We start from the raw sequence: 21,860 nt of genomic DNA on the forward strand, positions 1-21,860 counted from the left end.
GTGTTTTCATTATTATTGTGTTCTTCATCTTTTTTTTGTGCTGTATCGGATTCAGAGTAACAACTATTTTGTTCTCCTTTACAACTGTGTACTGTAAATGACGTTAAACAATCTTGAATCTTGAACAAACATGTGATAATAAATCTAATCAGATCTCAGATTGAGAGTAATTCATCACATGGACATCAAATGTTCAGCAGAACAATACATGCAACAACAACGAAACAAGCCCCTTTCCTCCCTCCCTCCCGCCCAGACACGCAGTTACTGTTCCGTCTCCTCTCTGGGACTGCCAACAGTAAGTGGGGATATTACATATTTTCCCCAGAGAGAGTCTCGGGGACAGTGCAGGGATCACTGAATCAGGAGCTTTATGCCAGGTTGGAGGTTTTATTTATTTTTAAATTTTATTTTATTTAGAGATACAGGGTAATTAAGGCCCCTTTCGGCCCTTTGAGCGGCGCCGCCAACAAACTACTGATTTAACTCTAGCCTAATCATGGGACAATTAACAATGACCAATTAACCTACTAAACTGAATGTCTTTGGACTGTGGGAGGAAACCAAAGCACCCAGAGGAAACCCACATATTCCAAGGGGAGAACATACAAATTCCTTACAGAGGACACCAGGATTGAACTTAAAAACTCCGACGCCCAAGCTGTAATAGTGTTGCACTAACCGCTACACTACTGTGAAAATCTTAATCTTCACACATTGTTTTCCTCAGATGGCCAAAGGCAATGAAGGTCCAAGGAATCTCAAGAGTCATCCTTTGCAATTATTCTACAATTTGCTGCAGATTTTTTGATATTTATTCTTCTATGTCTAATTTCACTAATGCTGTTTGAAAAGGCGACATACGATGGGAATGGACTGCACTTAGACCCAGAGGTTAACCACACTATCTTGCTCTCCTGCAGTTCAGTTTGACATGATGCGAGCCTGTAACCTGATTGCCACAGTGGCTCTGACCGCCGGCCAGCTCATCTTCCTACTCGGACTGATGGAACTCCCCCTTATCACTCGAGATTCACAGTGGTGGGAGGAAGCCATTGCTGCTCTGTTTCAGCTGTCCAGTAAGTAACACTCTATTTAACCAGACTGAGACACACAAACATCTGAAGCCTGCATACTACTTGTGTGGTCACTTCAGCAGGGCTTTGGGCTTACCAGCCTTTGTTTCGATCCGGTTAGATACTCTTGCATTTTTTTAGAATTGATTTTAAAATTCTCTGACTTGTTTTTAAAGCACTTAATGGTCTGGGAACAGAGTACATCACAGAATCATTTTTGTTTTATAATCCTGCATGAACTCTCAGGTCTTCAATTGCCAGTCTCTTAAATTTAAACAATCTTCCTCAAAAGAGAACTGGTGGATCAGCTTTTTTGAATTATGTTCCTAAACTGAGGAATTCAATACCTAAATCTATAAGGGATGCAGACTCAGTTGACACTTTAAACACCAGCTCAAAACCTATTTATTTAACCTTGCTTTTAACTAACATCTTTCTGTCTTTTATTTTCATGTTTATTTTTATATTTTTCCATGTTATTTTCATGTTTGTACTTTTATCCCATTGTAACATACTTTGAACTACATTGTCTGTGAAAACTGCTCTATAAATAAACTTATTATTATGAGTTAATTAAATCTCACAGAGGTCAACAATCATCGAGTCATGTGTTTGAAGCAACACACAAAGCACTGGAGGAACTCAGTGGGTCAGGCAGTATCGACAGAGGGAAATGGATGGTCGACATTCCAGGTCAAGATTTATCCCAGTTCCCCGCTACTTTCCCATAGCCTTGCAGATACTTGCTTTGTAATTATGTAGTGAGTTCACACCAAACCATCAGCCAGATTCACTTCAACAGCACACTGATGGAAATGTCACTTCCACATTGTAAATGAGAAACAGAGCCTCGGTACCTGCCCAAAGCCAACAAAGGCCTGACTAAGTACACTCAGTGGCCACTTTATTAAGTACAGGAGGTGTGGCCATCTGCTGCTGTAACCCATCCACTTCAAGGTTCAACATGCTGTGTGTTATGCAGGCTCTTCTGCACACCACTGTCGTTATCTGAGTCACTGTCACCCTCCTATCAGCTTGAACTAGTCTGGCTATTCTCCTCTGATCTCTCTGTCAACAGGACATTTTCACACAAAGGACTGGTGCTCACTGGATGTTTCTGTTTTTTGCACCATACTCTGCAAATTCTAGTGACTGTTGTGCGTAAAAATCCCAGGAGATCAGCAGGTTCTGATATACTCAAACCACCTCACCTGTCACCAACTATCATTTCATGGTCAAAGTTCACATTTTTCCCCGTGCTGATGTTTGGTCTGAACAACAACTGAACCTCTTTGACCATGTCTGTATGGATTAAGTTGCTGCCAGATGATTGGATATTTGCATAAGCAAGCAGGTGTACAGGTGTGCCTAATAAAGTGGCCGCTGAATTTACGTTGGTGTCAGATTGGGTCTGATGTTTAATCTGTTTGAAACATAAAGCTGGGGTTAGGCTGGACCGCTTAGGCTAGCTCAGTACCATATCCCAATCAGCATGAACTATTCGGCTTTATGTGTCCTTTCCCCTTGCTCAACGGCCACAAACTGTATGCAGTTGGTTAACACACACAACATGCTGGAGGAACTCAGCAAATCAGGCAGCATCTATGGAGGAGAATAAACAGTCGATGTTTTGGGCCAAGACCATAGATGATGCCTGACTTGCTGAGTTCCTCCAGCAATTTGTGTGTGTGTGTGTGTCCTCAACATTTCTAGCTTCTGAAGAATTTCTTGTGTTCATGATATGTAGTTTGTAGATGACACCAAGATTGCTGTTAGAATGGTCAGTGGAGAGGGCTATCTATAGTTACAATAACATCCAAATCAACGGGGGGGGGGGGACACCAAAAAAATGTCAGATGGGTTTTAACTTGGGTAAGTTCGAGGTGTAAGTTAAACGAGCACAGAGCTTTCAAAGTAAATGGGAGGGCCCTGGACAGCGCTGCAAAACAGAGAACTAGGGGTATAGGTACTATGTTTTCTTCTCATGCTGCCATCAGGAGGGAGGTACAGGAATCTGAGGTCCCACATCAGCAGGTTCAGCGACAGTAATTACCCTTCAACCATCAGGTTTCTGAACCAGCGTGAATAATGACACTCACCTTAAATCTGAAATGGTTTCCCAAGCTACAGACTCACTTTCACAGACTCTGCAACTCATCTTCTCAATATTATTTATCTTTTTTATTTACACAATTTATCTTCTTATGCACATTGGCTGTCAATCTTTGTTTATGTACAGTTTATCATAAATTCTCTTGTATTTTATTTTCCTGTGAATGCCTGCAAGACACTGTCATGCTTTCTTTGTAATTGCATTAACACGCTGGGGCACCCAGGAACTTGAAACAACTCACCCTTTCCACCACTGACCCCTTGATGACGATTGGTATGTGGTCCCTCGAGTTCCCCTTCCTGAAGTCCACAATCAATTCCTTGGCTGTACTGTTGCAACATCACTCGTGTACAGAGTGCACAAGACTACAGGATGGATAGTTATTACACCACTGGAGAACCATAAGACACAGGAGCAGAAATAGGCCATTCGGTCCATTGAGCTACCACAGCACCCTGGAACTGGGAACATGGGCAAGTTCCTAAAGGTACAACTGCAGAGAGCGGTATCAACAGCCCAGTGCAGATTATCTGTGCATGTGAACTTCCCTCCATTGAGGATATTTATAGCAGCAGGAGCATAAAGGAGGCCGAGAAGATCATTGGGGTCACCATTCACCCCAACCAAAAACCCTGTCAGCTGCCTCCAGCCGGCAAATGGTACCACAGCATGTAGGCCAGGACCAACAGGCTACAGGACAGCTTCTTTCTACAAGCCATTAGACCTATAAATTCACATGTCTGCACATTGTGTTACTCCCTCACAGTGTGGGATGGATGTAAGATTTAAATAAATTCAGTTCAATTCTATTAATACCTGAGGCAGTGACTAGATCAGAATTAAGGTAAAACGTAAACGGAACAGTGGCTCACTGATGCAAACTCTTGAGAAAGTAGCTGTGACAACCTGGAGTTGCACACTGCAGCTAGAAATTAGCACCCATAAAAATACAAATCAGGTCTAACTTGGTTTGCATCATTTTCTGGTGAATTTGCATCCATCAGAAATTGGCTGGGATGCTTAAACATGCTTTTCATCATTTTTTCCCTACTAAAATCTATTTATAAAATTCTTAAACACAAGAGAATCTGCAGATCAGGAAATCCAGAGCAACACACACAAAATGCTGGAGGAACTCAGCAGGTCAGGCAGCATCAATGGAGGGTAATAAACAGTTGATGCTTCAGGCCAAGACTCTTCATCAGGACTGGAAAGTAAGGGGGCAGAAGCCAGAATAAGAATATGGGGTGGAGTGGGGGTAGGAAAGAGTACAAGCTGGCGGGCGATAGGTCAGTCCAGATGAGGAGGAAGGTGTGTGGATGGAGGAGGGGGAAAATTAAGTCAGCAAATCATGTACAAATACTAATGTTTTTACAATATACACTGAAGCTACAGGATACAACCTACAATCATTGTTGAATAGTCACCGGGGCATTTCCTGCCACTTAGTTAGAATCAGGTTTATTATCAATTACATATGTCATGAAATTTATTGTTTTGTTGCAGTTAGACTTATTTACAGAATTGGGAGACTTGAATGGGAAGCATCAGCAATGAGTGCAGCCTGGTCAGACTTCCTGCACACAGGACGTATTCATACTAACAGGGTGTATTCGTACTAACAGGGCGTATTCATACTAACAGGGTGCACACACAGGGTGTATTCGTACTAACAGGGTGTATTCGTACTAACAGGGCGTATTCGTACTAACAGGGCGTATTCGTACTAACAGGGCGTATTCGTACTAACAGGGTGCACACACAGGGTGTATTCGTACTAACAGGGCGTATTCGTACTAACAGGGCGTATTCGTACTAACAGGGCGTATTCATACTAACAGGGTGCACACACAGGGTGTATTCGTACTAACAGGGCGTATTCGTACTAACAGGGCGTATTCATACTAACAGGGTGCACACACAGGGTGTATTCGTACTAACAGGGTGTATTCATACTAAGGGCGTATTCATACTAACAGGGTGTATTCATACTAACAGGGCGTATTCATACTAACAGGGTGCACACACAGAGTGTATTCGTACTAACAGGGTGTATTCATACTAACAGGGCGTATTCATACTAACAGGGTGTATTCGTACTAACAGGGTGTATTTATACTAACAGGGTGCACACACAGGGTGTATTCATACTAACAGGGCGTATTCATACTAACAGGGTGTATTCATACTAACAGGGCGTATTCATACTAACAGGGCGTATTCATACTAACAGGGTGTATTCATACTAACAGGGCGTATTTATACTAACAGGGTGCACACACAGGGTGTATTCGTACTAACAGGGTGTATTCATACTAACAGGGCGTATTCATACTAACAGGGTGCACACACAGGGTGTATTCGTACTAACAGGGCGTATTCATACTAACAGGGTGTATTCGTACTAACAGGGCGTATTCGTACTAACAGGGTGTATTCGTACTAACAGGGTGTATTCGTACTAACAGGGCGTATTCATACTAACAGGGCGTATTCATACTAACAGGGTGCACACACAGGGTGTATTCGTACTAACAGGGCGTATTCGTACTAACAGGGCGTATTCGTACTAACAGGGCGTATTCGTACTAACAGGGTGTATTCATACTAACAGGGCGTATTCGTACTAACAGGGCGTATTCGTACTAACAGGGCGTATTCGTACTAACAGGGTGTATTCATACTAACAGGGCGTATTCATACTAACAGGGTGCACACACAGGGTGTATTCGTACTAACAGGGCGTATTCGTACTAACAGGGCGTATTCGTACTAACAGGGCGTATTCGTACTAACAGGGTGTATTCGTACTAACAGGGTGTATTCGTACTAACAGGGTGCACACACAGGGCGTATTCATACTAACAGGGCGTATTCGTACTAACAGGGCGTATTCGTACTAACAGGGCGTATTCGTACTAACAGGGCGTATTCGTACGAACAGGGCGTATTCGTACGAACAGGGCGTATTCGTACTAACAGGGCGTATTCGTACTAACAGGGCGTATTCGTACTAACAGGGTGTATTCATACTAACAGGGCGTATTCGTACTAACAGGGTGCACAGACAGGGTGTATTCGTACTAACAGGGCGTATTCGTACTAACAGGGCGTATTCGTACTAACAGGGTGTATTCATACTAACAGGGCGTATTCATACTAACAGGGTGCACACACAGGGTGTATTCGTACTAACAGGGCGTATTCGTACTAACAGGGCGTATTCGTACTAACAGGGCATATTCGTACTAACAGGGTGTATTCGTACTAACAGGGTGTATTCGTACTAACAGGGTGTATTCATACTAACAGGGTGTATTCGTACTAACAGGATGTATTCATACTAACAGGGTGCACACACAGGGCGTATTCATACTAACAGGGCGTATTCATACTAACAGGGCGTATTCATACTAACAGGGTGTATTCGTACTAACAGGGCGTATTCATACGAACAGGGTGTATTCGTACTAACAGGGCGTATTCATACTAACAGGGTGTATTCATACTAACAGGGCGTATTCATACTAACAGGGTGCACACACAGGGCGTATTCATACTAACAGGGCGTATTCGTACTAACAGGGTGTATTCGTACTAACAGGGCGTATTCATACTAACGGCGTATTCGTACTAACAGGGCGTATTTATACTAACAGGGCGTATTTATACTAACGGTGTATTTGTACTAACAGGGTATATTTATACTAACAGGGTGCACACACAGGGCGTATTCATACTAACAGGGTGTATTCATACTAACAGGGCGTATTCGTACTAACAGGGTGTATTCATACTAACAGGGCGTATTCGTACTAACAGGGCGTATTCATACTAACAGGGCGTATTTATACTAACAGGGCGTATTTATACTAACAGGGTGTATTTGTACTAACAGGGTATATTTATACTAACAGGGTGCACACACAGGGCGTATTCGTACTAACAGGGCGTATTTATACTAACAGGGTGCACACACAGGGCGTATTCGTACTAACAGGGTGTATTCATACTAACAGGGCGTATTTATACTAACAGGGTGCACACACAGGGCGTATTCATACTAACAGGGCGTATTCGTACTAACAGGGCGTATTCGTACTAACAGGGTGTATTCGTACTAACAGGACGTATTCGTACTAACAGGGCGTATTCGTACTAACAGGGCGTATTCATACTAACAGGGTGCACACACAGGGCGTATTCGTACTAACAGGGCGTATTCGTATTAACAGGGCGTATTCGTACTAACAGGGCGTATTCGTACTAACAGGGCGTATTCGTACTAACAGGGCGTATTCATACTAACAGGGTGCACACACAGGGCGTATTCGTACTAACAGGGCGTATTCGTATTAACAGGGCGTATTCGTACTAACAGGGCGTATTCGTACTAACAGGACGTATTCGTACTAACAGGGCGTATTCGTACTAACAGGGCGTATTCGTACTAACAGGGCGTATTCGTACTAACAGGGCGTATTCATACTAACAGGGTGCACACACAGGGCGTATTCGTACTAACAGGGTGTATTTATACTAACAGGGCGTATTCGTACTAACAGGGTGCACACACAGGGCGTATTCATACTAACAGGGTGTATTCGTACTAACAGGGTGCACACACAGGGCGTATTCATACTAACAGCATTAATAGCCTTGTAGGGTGAGGCCAAGTACTCTGGGCTGGTGGCAAAATCTATCTACCTGCAAAAAGACTATTCCTGCAGTTTTCACAGACAGTTATTTATTTAGAGATACTGCACAGAATAGGTCCTTCTGGCCCTTTGAACTGTGCTGCCCAGGAACCCACGATTTAACCCTGGACTAATCACGGGACTACACACAGTGACCAATTAACCTACTAACCGGTACGTCTTTGGACTGTGGGAGGAAACCAGAGCACCCGGAGATAACCCATGCAGTCAGAGGAGGATATACTGACTTCCTTACAGATGAACTCCCAATTCTGACACCCTGACTGCAATAACGTCGGGCTAACCACTACGCTACCATGGTACCGCGGCTAGTGCGATGCTATTACAGCTTGAGCGTCTGGGACCTCTCTGATGGACAGGTGAGGAAATTCCTTCAGTCATTTTCTTTTGCCTAGAACTTGTCATTTTGACTTACAACTTCCTTACCAGAATACCACTTGATGCTGTTGCAGCAACATACAGTGAGTTCTCACCACAACACCAGAGGGGTCATTGAGCTACTGTATAGGAACAGGCAGGCTTTTTCCACTGAGGTTGGCTGAGACTAGAACTGGAGGTCACGGGTTAAGGGTGAATGCCTATTTTTTAAAAAGGTAACATGAGGGGGAACTTCATTCAGAGGGTGGTGTGAATATGGAAGTGGTAGATACAGGTTCGATTTCAACATTTAAGAGAAGTTTGGATAGGTACATGGATAGGAGGGGTTGGAGGGCTATAGTCCTGGTGCAAGTTGATAGGATTCGACAAAAGAACAGGTCAGCATGGACTAGATAGGCTGAATGGTCTGTTTCTATGCTATGATTCTATTTGATGAGTTAGATTCAGATTTATTTAAAACATGTAAATCGAAACATACAGTGAAATGTGCTGTTTGCGTTAATAATGAACACAACCTAATGATGTGCTGGGAGTAGCCGCAAGTGTCGTCACAAATTGCAGCACTAACTTGTTCGGCAGACAACACAGAAAAGAACAAACTGCAAAACAAACCCCTTACAACCATGTCACCCACCCATCCTCACAGACAGCTCTCTAACCACAGAACAGGCCTCTGGGCCTTCAAGCAGACAACAGGCCTCTGACTTCTCCAATCGAATTTTAGTCTCGTGGAGCCAGGGCTCAGGGATCTGCTGGCACGGATGGCTGCAAGTACAGACAACCATTGATTGCACATTAATACAAGGATTAGGAGCAGCCACTGGACATCTGCCCTTCAGGCCCGCTGGGTTATTCATCAAGATTGTGGCCCACTTTCCACTATCGCCCCACTTTCCTGCACTATCCCCACAGAGGGGGTTTGTCAGAAGTAGAGTGAGGGTTTTAATAGTTTGAGAGGCATAGATAGGGTAGACAGTGAGAATGTTTTCTCTAGGGTAGAAATGTCAAACACGAGAGGACATGCTTATAAGAATTTAAAAGTGACAAGAGGGGCAAGATTTTTTTTAAAAACACAGAGTGGTGGGCGGGTGGAATGGGTTACCAGGGTAGAGGTCTGGAGGAGATTAAGAGGTTTCTCAGTCAATATCAAGAGAATGGAAGATATGGATGACACCAGAAGGACATCTAGTAAAAATCGGCATCAAGATCGTCACATCATCGTGGGCTGAATGGCCTGTCCAGTGCTGTACTCTTCTACATTCTAGTGACATTTCTTCATTTCTCACCCTTTTGAGATAGTGTACTTTTCCATTTTTGGCACCAAAGTGACCTTACGTTGTCCCCAAATGATTTTCTATCTGCCTTGCCCACTCAGTCAGCTGGCCCATATCCCTTGAGGTCTCTACACACCCTCATCCTCCCCAGTACTCACAGTCACACTTGGTTTCGTTCCCCAGGATAGGCTTCCTCCAGCCCTTCTTTGGGAATTACAATCCTTCACTGTAACACAGCTCAGCCAACAGAAACCTCACCTTCTCCTTTGCGTTAGAATCAATCACTCAGTGCTGAAGTGTTTTGTTAGAACTGTTTTACAGAGGTTTGCAGCTTAACCAGACACATCTTACAAGATCATGAAATTATTCCTTGTCCTTTGAGTGTGCAGGGGTTTGCAAACCTACAGGACACAGCTAGAACCACTTCCTATCAGGCTCTTCCTACAGTGGACCTGGCTGGTCTCCAAGCACCCTTGGCCTATGAGACCAGCCTCCTGACATGTACTTTTTTGATGAAGAATGTAAAGTCCCTCTGAGAAAAACTGGAGGATTTTTCTCATTGTTCACCGCAGTCCCCATCTACTTCATGAAGTTACTGAGTGTGTTGCTAGTACTTGGACGTCACGGGGAGGGCAGCTTTATGAGGTGAACACCCACCTCAAATGATTTGTTGCTGGAATCAAGTGTGTTCAACTGAACATAATCCCACTGGGAACTGTGGGGTCTAGAAGACATAGGAGCAGAATTAGGCCATTTAGCCCATCAATTCTGCTTTAGCATCCCATCATGGCTGATTTATTATACCTCTCAATCCCATTCTCCTGCCTTCTCTTCGTAACTTTGATGCCCTGACTAATCAAGAACCTATCAACCTCCACTTCAAATATACTCAATTGACTTAGCTTCCACAGCCATCCATGGCAATGAATTCCACGTATTCACCATCCTCTGGCTATCCCCAATCAAGAAAGCCTAAAAGCTCTCTGCTTTTTTCTCAACAAAGACCCAACCAGTTCCCCTCCACCCCCATCCTCCTTTGTCTGGCAGAACTAGTCCTCACCCTCAAAAATTTCTCCTTCATCTTCATACTTTCACCAAACTCAAGAGGTAGACATGGACACCCACATGGACTGCAGCCATGTTTGCCTTTTTGTTGGCTATGTGGAACAGTCCATGTTCCAAGTCTTCCCTGGTAATGTTCCTCAACTCTTTGTGCACTGCATTAATGACCTCATTGGTGCTATCCTCTTTGCCATGATAAGGCCACTCTCAGGGTGGAGGAGCAACACTGTATATTCTGTCAGGTTAGCCTCCAACCTGATGGCACAAACATTGAATTCTTCTTCTAGTAATTTTTAAGTTTTTCCTTTTTTTTTTTATCTTTCAGCCTCCCGTTCTCTCTTGTTCTATTTCCCACTGTGGCCTCTTATCCATCCTCTTCACTTGCTTATCACCTCCACCTGGTGCCCCTCCTCCCTCTCCTATGGTCCGCTCTGGTCTCCCATCAGGTTCCTTCTTTCCAGCTCTTTACTTTTCCCACCACCTGGCTTCACCCATCACCTTCTAGCTTGTCCTCCTTTCCCTCCCCACCCAACTATCCCTTTCCTTTCCAATTCTGATGAAGGGTCTCAGCCTGAAACGTCGACTGTTTAATCATTTCCATAGCTGCTGCCTGACCTGCTGAGTTCTTCCAGAATTTTGTGTGTGTTAGATGTTAGGTTAAAGTTGTATAAGGCATTGATGAGGACTAATTTGGAGTGTTGCGTGCTGTTTCGGTCACTTCCCTGCAGGAGAGATATCAGTAAGATTGAAAGGAGTGCAGAGAAAATGTACAGGGACATTGCCAGGACTTGAGGACCTGAGTTATAGGAAAAGGTCGAATAGGTTCGGACTTCATTCCCTGGACCGTAGGAGAATGAGGGGTGATTCGATAGAGGTATACAAAAATTATGAGGGGTATAGATAGGATAAAAACAAGCAGGCTTTTTCCACTGAAGTTGTGTGAGACTAGAACTGGAGGTCATGGGTTAAGAGTGAAAGGTGAAATATCTAAAGGGAACATGAGGAGGAATTTCTTCACTCAGAGGGTGTTGAGAGTGTGGAATAAGCCCCCAGCCGAAGTGGTGGATGTGGATTTGATTTCAATATTTAGAGAAGTTTGGGTATGGGGGGGGGGTATGGTCTTGGTGCAGGTCGATGGAACTAGGTGGTCTAATACTTCGGCACAGACGAGATGGTTTGAAGAGCCTGTTTCTGTGTTGCAGTGCTCTACGACTCTAAGGGTATAAAGTCCAACGATTGGTTCAAAACAGTCACACCATTAGATTTAATAGAGACACATCCCAGAGTGAAGTTCCTACGAAGCTCTATGGATTTACAAAACTCAATGAAAAGGAAGTTTATTCACTGTTCCTATTTCCACTGACAATCGGAGAGCTGGAAACCTGTGCCATTCTGTGAGGCTGCTAATTTTAGCCTCACCAGTTTGCACTTGCTGCCCAGTGTCTGCTCAGAATGTGATGAGCGACTGGAGGGCGCCAGGATATCCTGATCCAAGGGCAGGAAATGCCTGTTGTTACCTGTTACGTAAGCTGAGCCTTGAAACCCTGCAAAAAGCCTTGTCTGAGGCTTAGTCTGCTGGCAAATAAACCACAACAGTGCAAATCACTCAGCAGCTCAGAGAGTTATCTGCAAAAATAATGTCACAGAAAGTTATATTAAACAGCCACTTCCGAAGTGAAGGGGAAAAACGTGGTCAGAATATTAAATGAACCTAAAGATGTGAAGTTTTCAGAATGGACTATTGTCAAACAGCCTGCTCATTTGTCACAAGAGATTCAAAAGCAGAATTCACTGTAAGCAGGCTGTGGTAGTCAACACTTTAGCAAATGGTGTTATTCCAAACACTTTTGTTTTGCTGATGATCGGTAAAAAGCGATAAATATAGGCGCCACGGTAACGGAGTGGTTAGCCCGTCGCTATTACAGCTCGGTGGTCTGTAGCTTGGAGTTCAATTCTGATGCTGTTTGTAGGGAATTTGTACACTTTGGAAGGACAAACTCCAAGGCAGAGTACAAAGTAAATGGCAGGATACTTGGTAGTGTGGAGGAGCAGAGGGATCTGGGGGTACATGCCCACAGATCCCTGAAAGTTGCCTCACAGGTAGATAGGGTAGTTGGGAAAGCTTATGGGGTGTTAGCTTTCATAAGTCGAGGGATAGCGTTTAAGAATCGCGATGTAATGATGCAGCTTTATGAAACTCTGGTTAGGCCACACTTGTGAAGTACTGTGTCCAGTTCTGGTCACCTCACTATAGGAAGGATGTGGAAGCATTGGAAAGGGTACAGAGGAGATTTACCAGGATGCTGCCTAGTTTAGAGAGTATGGATTATGATCAGAGATTAAGGGAGCTAGGGCTTTACTCTTTGGAGAGAAGGAGGATGAGAGGAGACATGATAGAGGTGTACAAGATAATAAGAGGAATAGATAGAGTGGATAGCCAGCGCCTCTTCCCCAGGGCACCACTGCTCAATACAAGAGGACATGGCTTTAAGGTAAGGGGTGGGAAGTTCAAGGGGGATATTAGAGGAAGGTTTTTTACTCAGAGAGTGGTTGGTGCGTGGAATGCACTGCCTGAGTCAGTGGTGGAGGCAGATATACTAGTGAAGTTTAAGAGACCACTAGACAGGTATATGGAGGAATTTAAGGTGGGGGGGTTATACGGGAAGCAGGGTTTAAGGGTCAGCACAACATTGTGGGACGAAGGGCCTGTACTGTGCTGTACTATTCTATGTTCTATGTTCTCCCCATGAACTGTATGGGTTTCCTTCGGATGCTCTGGTTTCCTCCCACAGTCAAAGATGTACAATTTAGAAAGTTATTTGATCATTGTAAATTGTCCCGTGATTAGGGTAATGTTAGGGTGCTGGGAGGGTTGAGTGGCTCGGTGGGCCAGAAGGGTTTGTTTTACACAGTAGCTCTAAATAAATTAAAAATAAAAATATTTGAAAATAATGAAGAATGGAAATGAGAAAGGGCCTTCATGAAGGGTCTTAGCCCAAAACATGGACTGTCCATTCCCCTCCATAGATGATGCCCGACCTGTTGAGTGTTTCCAGTGTTTTCATTATTTATTACAAAAATATATTTTGGAGGATATAGAATCATTGTTCTTGTAGGTGACAATTAGAGTGCTGTTCTCTGCTGCTAACGGCTGTGAATTTGCTCTTATATTTCTTGTATGAACATAAGTAATTGTATTTAAAACTATGGTTGTTTATTAAAGTCAGAACTTTAATTCCAAAGAAAGACCACAGAGCGACCGTTCTCTTCTACTTTGCAAGCTCTCCAGATAATGTATCTATATCTGGAAACGATCTGGCAAATTTTTACAACTGACCATAATTATAAGGTGATTGGGGAAAAGTATAGCGGGGGATGTCATAAGGTGAGGTGCTGTTTTTAACACTGAGGGTGGTGGGTGTATGGAACAGGCAGATACATTAGCAATGTTTAAAAGACTCATGGGCACCTGGATGATAGAAAAAAGGGAGGGCTATTTGGGAGGGAAACCGGAGCACCTGGGGGAAACCCACACAATCATGGGGAAAACATACAAACTCCTTACAGACAGCGGTGGAATTGAACCTGGGTCACTGACGCTACACTAACCAGTAACCTACCCTGTCAGCCTCACTTGATGTTGCCTGACTGAGTTTCTGAATTGATGCTGCTGAGTTCCTTCAGCACTTTGTGAGAAATGCTAGAAATGTTGGGCTTGAATTATTGTTTGATTTTGCTCCACATGTAACACAGAAAGGACTCACAGCTAATGGACTGAACAGCATGAGCCAAGAAACATGATGGCAAAAAAAACTGCAATGGATTTGTTGATCGGAGCTATTTTAACTCAATTTCTAAAGGGTAACCATAATACACAGGAGCAGAATTAGGCCGAACAGCCCATCGTGTCTGCTCTATCATTCCATCATGGCTGATTTATTAACCCTCTCAAAATCATTCTCCTGCCTTCTCCCCGTAACCTTTGATGCCCTATTAATCAAGAACTCATCAACTTCCGCTTTAAATATACTCAATGACTTGGCCTCCACAGCCATCTGTGGCCACAGATTTATCACCCTCTGGCTAAAGAAACTCTTCCTCATCTCTGTTCTAAAGGGGATCCTTGCTTTCTGAGGCTGTGCTCTCTAGTCCTAGATTCCCCAACTATAGGAAACGTCCTCTCCAAACCCACTCCATCTGGACCTTCAAATGTTTGATAGGTTTCAGTGAGATCACCACCCCCACTCTTCTAAACTCCAATGAGTACAGGCTCAAAGCCATCAGACTCTCATCAAGCATTAACCCTTTCGTTCCCGTGATCATTCTTGTGAACTTCCTCTGGACCCTCTCCAATGCCAGCACATCCTTTCTTAGGTAAGGGGCCCAAAACTGCTCACAGTACTGTACTCCAAAATGCTGATCAATGCCTTATAAAGCCTCAGCATTACATCCTTGCTTTTATATTCCAGTCCTCTCTAAGTGAATGCTAACAGCCAATGGAAATCATTTCCTTTGGAGAGGCAGCATTGGAACACGAATGTCCATCCAAATGCACACGATAACAGTTTCCCAGAAAATCAAACCGGGTTCTTCACAACCGGAAACTTGATCTTGGTCTCGAATTGCAAGTTAAACTGTCCCTGCCTCCAATTCATTATCAGCTTCCTCCCCGGGCAGGAAAGTCTATGCAGAGCTGCCTCTGAAAGGATGGGAAATGAGATTAAGTGATCATCACACACTCACTTTTTTGGATTTTAAACTAAAATAAACTTCAGCAGTCAGTGTCACCCCTCACATCCCACTTAAATTAATTAAATTTGATTAGTATTAATATTTTCCTTTCAGTTTGAGGTTTAGAGAAAATGTATATAATTTGCAGTCAATAAGGCTGTAAGACATAGGGGCAGAATTAGGACCCACAGCCCAACAAGTCTGCTCCACCATTCTAGTCCACTTAAATAAGAGAAAGGGCTGGCTTGACTAGACATGATATATCAAAAACTAGATTCCTTACTTAACCAACATGCGTCAGAATTGTTCCTTCATAGTATCTGCCTCAGTCCATCTCCAGATACAAGCAAGTGTCTGCTTCTGGACACCTCAATAATATTAGGGGCTATAAATATAAAATAAATGCAACAGCAATTCAGGAGATTTTATTTTCATGCAAAGTGGTCAGAATGAGGCTTGTTTCAAAACTATTGTTTCCTAGATCTTGGTAAACAAACTCCTACTGCTTGGTCTAAATACACCACTTTGCAACTGGGTGTAGGACTTCGTAACAAATGGAGTTCAGGTAGTCAGGACACAGCACCATCAGCACAGGTATTCGCTAGGGCTATGTGTTGAGTCCTTTGCCATACACTCCGCTCACACAAGTGCACGGCCAAACACCTGAGTAATCATATTGTCACGTTTGCCAAAGACATGACAGTGGTGGGACTCATCAGCAACAACCATCAGATGGCTTACAGAGAGAAGGTGGGAGAGCTCAAGGCCAGGAGCCAGGCAAATAACATCTTACTCAATGTCAACAAGACAAAGGAGATGGTTACAACCAACACACATTAAAGTTGCTGGTGAATGCAGCAGGCCAGGCAGCATCTCTAGGAAGAGGTACAGTCGACGTTTCGGGTCGTGACCCTTCGTCAGGACTAATTGAAGGAAGAGTTAGTAAGAGATTTGAAAGTGGTAGGGGGAGGGGGAGATCCAAAATGATAGGAGAAGACAGGAGGGGGAGGGATGGAGCCAAGAGCTGGACAGGTGATTGGCAAAAGGGATATGAGAGGATCATGAGACAGGAGGCCCAGGGAGAAGGAAAAGGGGGGGGGAGAACCCCAGAGGATGAGCAAGGGGTATAGTGAGAGGGACAGTGGGAGAAAAAGGAGAGAGAGAAAAAGAATGTGTGTATATAAATAAATAACAGATGGGGTACAAGGGGGAGGTGGGGCATTAACAGAAGTTAGAGAAGTCAATGTTCATGCCATCAGGTTGGAGGCTACCCAGACGGAATATAAGGTGTTGTTCCTCCAACCTGAGTGTGGCTTCATCTTTACAGTAGGGGAGTCCGCGGATAGACATATCAGAATGGGAATGGGATGTGGAATTAAAATGTGTGGCCACTGGGAGATCCTGCTTTCTCTGGCGGACAGAGCGTAGGTGTTCAGCAAAACGATCTCCCAGTCTGCGTCGGGTCTTGCCAATATATAGAGGGCCACAGCGGGAGCACCGGATGCAGTATGTCACCCCAGCCGACTCACAGGTGAAGTGTTGCCTCACCTGGAAGGACTGTCTGGGGCCCTGAATGGTGGTAAGGGAGGAAGTGTAAGGGCATGTGTAGCACTTGTTCCGCTTACAAGGATAAGTGCCAGGAGGGAGATCAGTGGGGGAGGGATGCGGGGGACGAATGGACAAGGGACAAGGGATGGTTATCAACTTCAGGAGAACTTGCAACTATCATGCCCCCTTTACATTGGTGAAATAGCAGTGGAAACTATGAGCAGTTTAAAACACCTGGGAGCGCACATCTCAACACATCCGCTCGCAGTCCTTTTCCCAAGCTGCAAGGCTGATCAACACCTCCACTCACTAACACACCCCTCCACACCCCCGACCACCACTATTTTATCATTTCCTGTCAGTCACCTTATGTAGAAACACTCACGTAACTAGTGTCACATTATGGACATACAATCAATGTATATCAGATATTTATGTATTTATAATTATTGCTTCTTATTATTGTGTTGTTTATCTTATCATGTTTTTTTGTGCTGCATTGGATCCAGGGTAACAATTATTTCATTCTCCTTTACGCTCATGTACTGGAAATGACGTTAAACAAGGTTGAATCTTGAAGAAGGAAACCAAAAAACATATTTTGTTCTTCCTTCTGTTCTTTAGTAGATTTATCATATAAACCAGGGTGAAAAGTTCCATATAACCATATAACAATTACAGCATGGAAACAGGCCATCTCGGCCGTTCTAGTCCATGCCGAACTCTTACTATCACCTAGTCCCACCGACCTGCACCCACCCCATAACCCTCCACTTCTTTCCTGTCCATATAGCTGTCCAATTTAACTTTAACTGACAACATCGAACCTGCCTCAACCACTTCTGCTGGAAGCTCGTTCCACGCAGCTACCACACTCTGAGTAAAGAAGTTCCCCCTCATGTTACCCCTAAACTTTTGCCCTTTAACTCTCAACTCATGTCCTCTTGTTTGAATCTCCCCCACTCTCAATGGAAAAAGCCTATCCACGTCAACTCTATCTGCCCCCCCCTCATAATTTTAAATACCTCTATCAAGTCCCCCCTCAACCTTCTAAGCTCCAAAGAATAAAGACCCAACTTGTTCAACCTTTCTCTGTAACTTAGGAAATGAAACCTAGGTAACATTCTAGTAAATCTTCTCTGTACTCTCTCTATTTTGTTGACATCTTTCCTATAATTTGGTGACCAGAACTGTACACAATACTCCAAATTTGGCCTCACCAATGCCTTGTACAATTTTAACATTACATCCCAACTCCTTTACTCAATGCTCTGATTTATAAAGGCCAGCATACCAAAAGCTTTCTTCACCACCCTATCCACATGAGATTCCACCTTCAGGGAACTATGCACCATTATTCTTAGATCCCTCTGTTCTACTGCATTCTTAAATGCCCTATCATTTACCATGTATGTCCTATTTTGATTAGTCCTACCAAAATGTAGCACCTCACATTTATCAGCATTAAGCTCCATCTGCCATCTTTCAGCCCACTCTTCTAACTGGCCTAAATCCCTCTGCAAGTTTTGAAAACCTACTTCATTATCCACAACGCCACCTATCTTAGTATCATCTGCATACTTACTAATCCAATTTACCACCCCATCATCCAGATCATTAATATATAGTATATGACAAACAACATTGGACCCAGTACAGATCCCTGAGGCACACCACTAGTCACCGGCCTCCAATCGGACAAACAGTTATCCACCACTACTCTCTGGCGTCTCCCATCCAGCCACTGCTGAATCCATTTTACTACTTCAATATTAATACCTAATGATTGAACCTTCCTAACTAACCTTCCATGTGGAACCTTGTCAAAGGCCTTACCGAAGTCCACATAGACAACATCCACCGCTTTACGCTTGTCAACTTTCCTAGTAACCTCTTCAAAAACTTCAGTAAGATTTGTCAAACATGACTTTCCACGCACAGCTCCTGGGGAGTATAAACATCATCATCACCAACAATGGGCTAATGACATTATTCTGTGCTGGAGATTTTCATTTCCATATCTTTTTAATATTATTATCAAAAATTAACAAGAATACATCAAAGTAGGCAACACTTACAATGTCTCAAGAAAAAAAACATTGCTTTAAAGATTGAAAAAATTTTGGTGACAAAAAAAAAGAAAAAAAACCCTACTAAGCAAGAAAAAGTGAGAAAAAAAAAACCCATTAGGTGTTCAACCCCGGAGCCATACGTCATACAAAAAGCTTCTAAAGATAAACATCAAACCGCCTATGCTGGAGATTTTAATACTATTCCTCTGAATCACCACTGAACTGACCACCAAAACAGAGTTGAGTTCTGAACTGGATGTGATCTATCCATCTCAACACAATTGTTTTTTCATTTAGACAACCGCCATGGGTAGCTCTTTTCTCTGGCATTTTGTCCCATTTTCAGATTAGAGATACGCAGCAGAGAAGTAGGCCCTTCGGCTTGTCTGATGCATGCCAGCTGCACTATCTTCCTGAGCTAAAACCCTTCCTATCCGTGAATCGTTCCAAATGTCTTTTAAATGTAATTGTACCTGCCTGAGCTACTTCCTCTTCCTCTGGAAGTTTGACCCATATAACCACCATCTTTGGGGTGAAGAAGTTGTCCTTTAAATCTTTCTTCCCTCACCTTAAACCTACACCCTCCAGTTTTAGACTCCCCGACACTGGGAAAAACATATGTCAATCCACTTTATCTGTGTCCTCCCCATGATTTGATAAACCTCAAAAAGGTCACCCCTCAGACTCTATCACTCCAGGGAAAACAATCCCAGCCTGTCCAGTCTCTCCTTAAACAACTCAAACCCTCCAGCCCCAACAACATCTGTGCATCCTCTCTAACCTATTCAAAGGTATGTGCTGACTGACCAGAGAGGGACAAGGATTTGAAATTAGGTGCCATTTGTGTTTCTCACTGCTAGTTTCCATAAGACACAGGAGCTGAATTAGGCCATTCAGCAATCGAGTCTGCTCCACCATTTCATCAAGGCTGATTTATTATCCCTCTCAACCCCATTCTCCTGCCTTTCCCCATAACCTTTGGTACCTTGATTAATCAAGAACGTATCAACCTCTGCTTTAAATATATCCAATGACTTAACCTCCACAGCCGTCTATTGCAATGAATTCCACAGATTCACTATCCTCTGGTGAATGAAATTTCTTCTCCTCTCTATTCTAAAGGGACATCTACATGTGTGAATTTACAGCTATAAATAAAGTCTAGAGGAAATGGGACAGTTTCATTAGATCACAGAAGTCAAGGTCTAACTAAGACTTTCAGAATTATGAAAGACTTCAAAACTGGTAAATGCGAAGAGTTTCTCCAGTGACTGAGATACTGGCATGTCAAAAATTATAACCAGAGTGAGGGCAAGGGATTGAGTTCCTGCTACACTCTCCCTCCATCCCACAGAGTTTTACAGCAAACCTTTAAAGAGGGATGTAATAAGATATGAAAAGGATATAAAATTATCTTCACTCTGTCCACAAAAATTGCAATTTCCTGGTGACTAACCATTTTAATTCCTAACCCCATTCCTGTTCCAACAAGGATGTCTCTAATCGATTGCATGACATTCTGAAGTGGGAGGGTGTCGTGGTGCACATCGGTACCAATGACATAGCAAGGAAGAGTGAGGAGGTCCTGGAGAGTGAGTATAGAGAGCTTGGTAGGAAGTTGAAAAGCAGGACCTCGAGGGTGGTAATCTCAGGATTGCTACCTGTGCTACGTACCAGTGAGGGTACACTTGAACTACAGGGGGACCAATATCCTTTCAGGGAGGTTTGTTAATGCTATTGGGGGGGCTTTAAACTAGATTTGCAGGGGGATGGGAACCACAGTACCAGAGCTGACAGTGTGGCTGGGGTGAAAATAAATGATGTTAAAAGTTCAAGCAAATCCACTAATAGAAAGGTTGTGAGTGGTGGTAAAAATCTTCTGAGGTGTATATATTTCAATGCTAGGAGTATTGCGGGGAAGGTGGATGAGTTGAGGGCGTGGATTGACACGTGGAATTATGACGTTGTAGCAATTAGTGAAACTTGGCTACAGGAGGGGCAGGACTGGCAGCTTAATATTCCAGGGTTCCGATGTTTCAGATGTGATCGAGGCAGAGGAATGAAAGGTGGGGGAGTAGCATTGTTTGTTAGGGAAAATATTACAGCAGTGCTCAGGCAGGACAGATTAGAGGGCTTGTCTACTGAGTCCTTGTGGGTGGAGCTGAGAAACAGGAAAGGTATGGCCACATTAGTGGGATTGTATTACAGACCACCCAATAGTCAAAGAGAATTGGAAGTGCAAATCTGCAGAGAGATAGCAGGCAACTGCAGGAAACATAAAGATGTGGTGATAGGAGATTTTAATTTTCCATATATTGATTGGGTCTCCCATACTGTTAGGGGTCTAGATGGTTTAGAGTTTGTAAAATGTGTTCAGGAAAGTTTTCTAAATCAATATACAGAGGGACCAACTAGAGGGGATGCAATATTGGATCTCCTGTTAGGAAACGAGTTAGGACAAGTGACAGAAGTCTGTGTAGGGGAGCACTTTGGTTCCAGTGATCATAATACCATTAGTTTCAACTTGATCATGGACAAGGATAGATCCGGTCCTGGGGTTGAGGTTCTTAACTGGAAGAAGGCCAAATTTGAAGAAATGAGAAAGGATCTAAAAAGCGTGGATTGGGACAGGTTGTTCTCTGGCATGGATGTGATCGGTAGGTGGGAAGCCTTCAAAGCAGAAATTTTGAGAGTGCAGGATTTATATGTTCCTGTCAGGATTAAAGGCAAGGTGAATAGGAATAAGGAACCTTGGTTCTCAAGGGATATTTCAACTCTGATAAAGAAGAAGAGGGAGTTGTATGACGTGTATAGGAAGCAGGGAGTAAGTAAGGTGCTCGAGGAGTATAAGAAGTGCAAGAAAATACTTAAGAAAGAAATCAGGAGGG

General features: G+C 43.5%; 2 protein-coding genes across 3 annotated transcripts in view; one reads left to right on the forward strand and one right to left on the reverse strand.

Annotated features, from left to right (window-relative positions):
- ift140 (intraflagellar transport 140 homolog (Chlamydomonas)) overlaps positions 1-21,860 on the reverse strand; it is a 225,761-nt gene that overhangs the window by 87,089 nt on the left and 116,812 nt on the right. The gene's annotated exons all lie outside the window — the stretch shown is intronic.
- Positions 1-21,860, forward strand: part of tmem204 (transmembrane protein 204) — a 57,670-nt gene that overhangs the window by 25,785 nt on the left and 10,025 nt on the right. The window contains exon 3 of the mRNA XM_063059482.1: positions 924-1,079. Coding sequence (XP_062915552.1) covers positions 924-1,079 — 156 coding nt within the window. The remainder of the gene's footprint in view (positions 1-923; positions 1,080-21,860) is intronic.

Source organism: Mobula hypostoma, chromosome 9 (genome assembly GCF_963921235.1).
Source record: "Mobula hypostoma chromosome 9, sMobHyp1.1, whole genome shotgun sequence".
Classification (NCBI taxonomy): Eukaryota; Metazoa; Chordata; class Chondrichthyes; order Myliobatiformes; family Myliobatidae; genus Mobula; species Mobula hypostoma.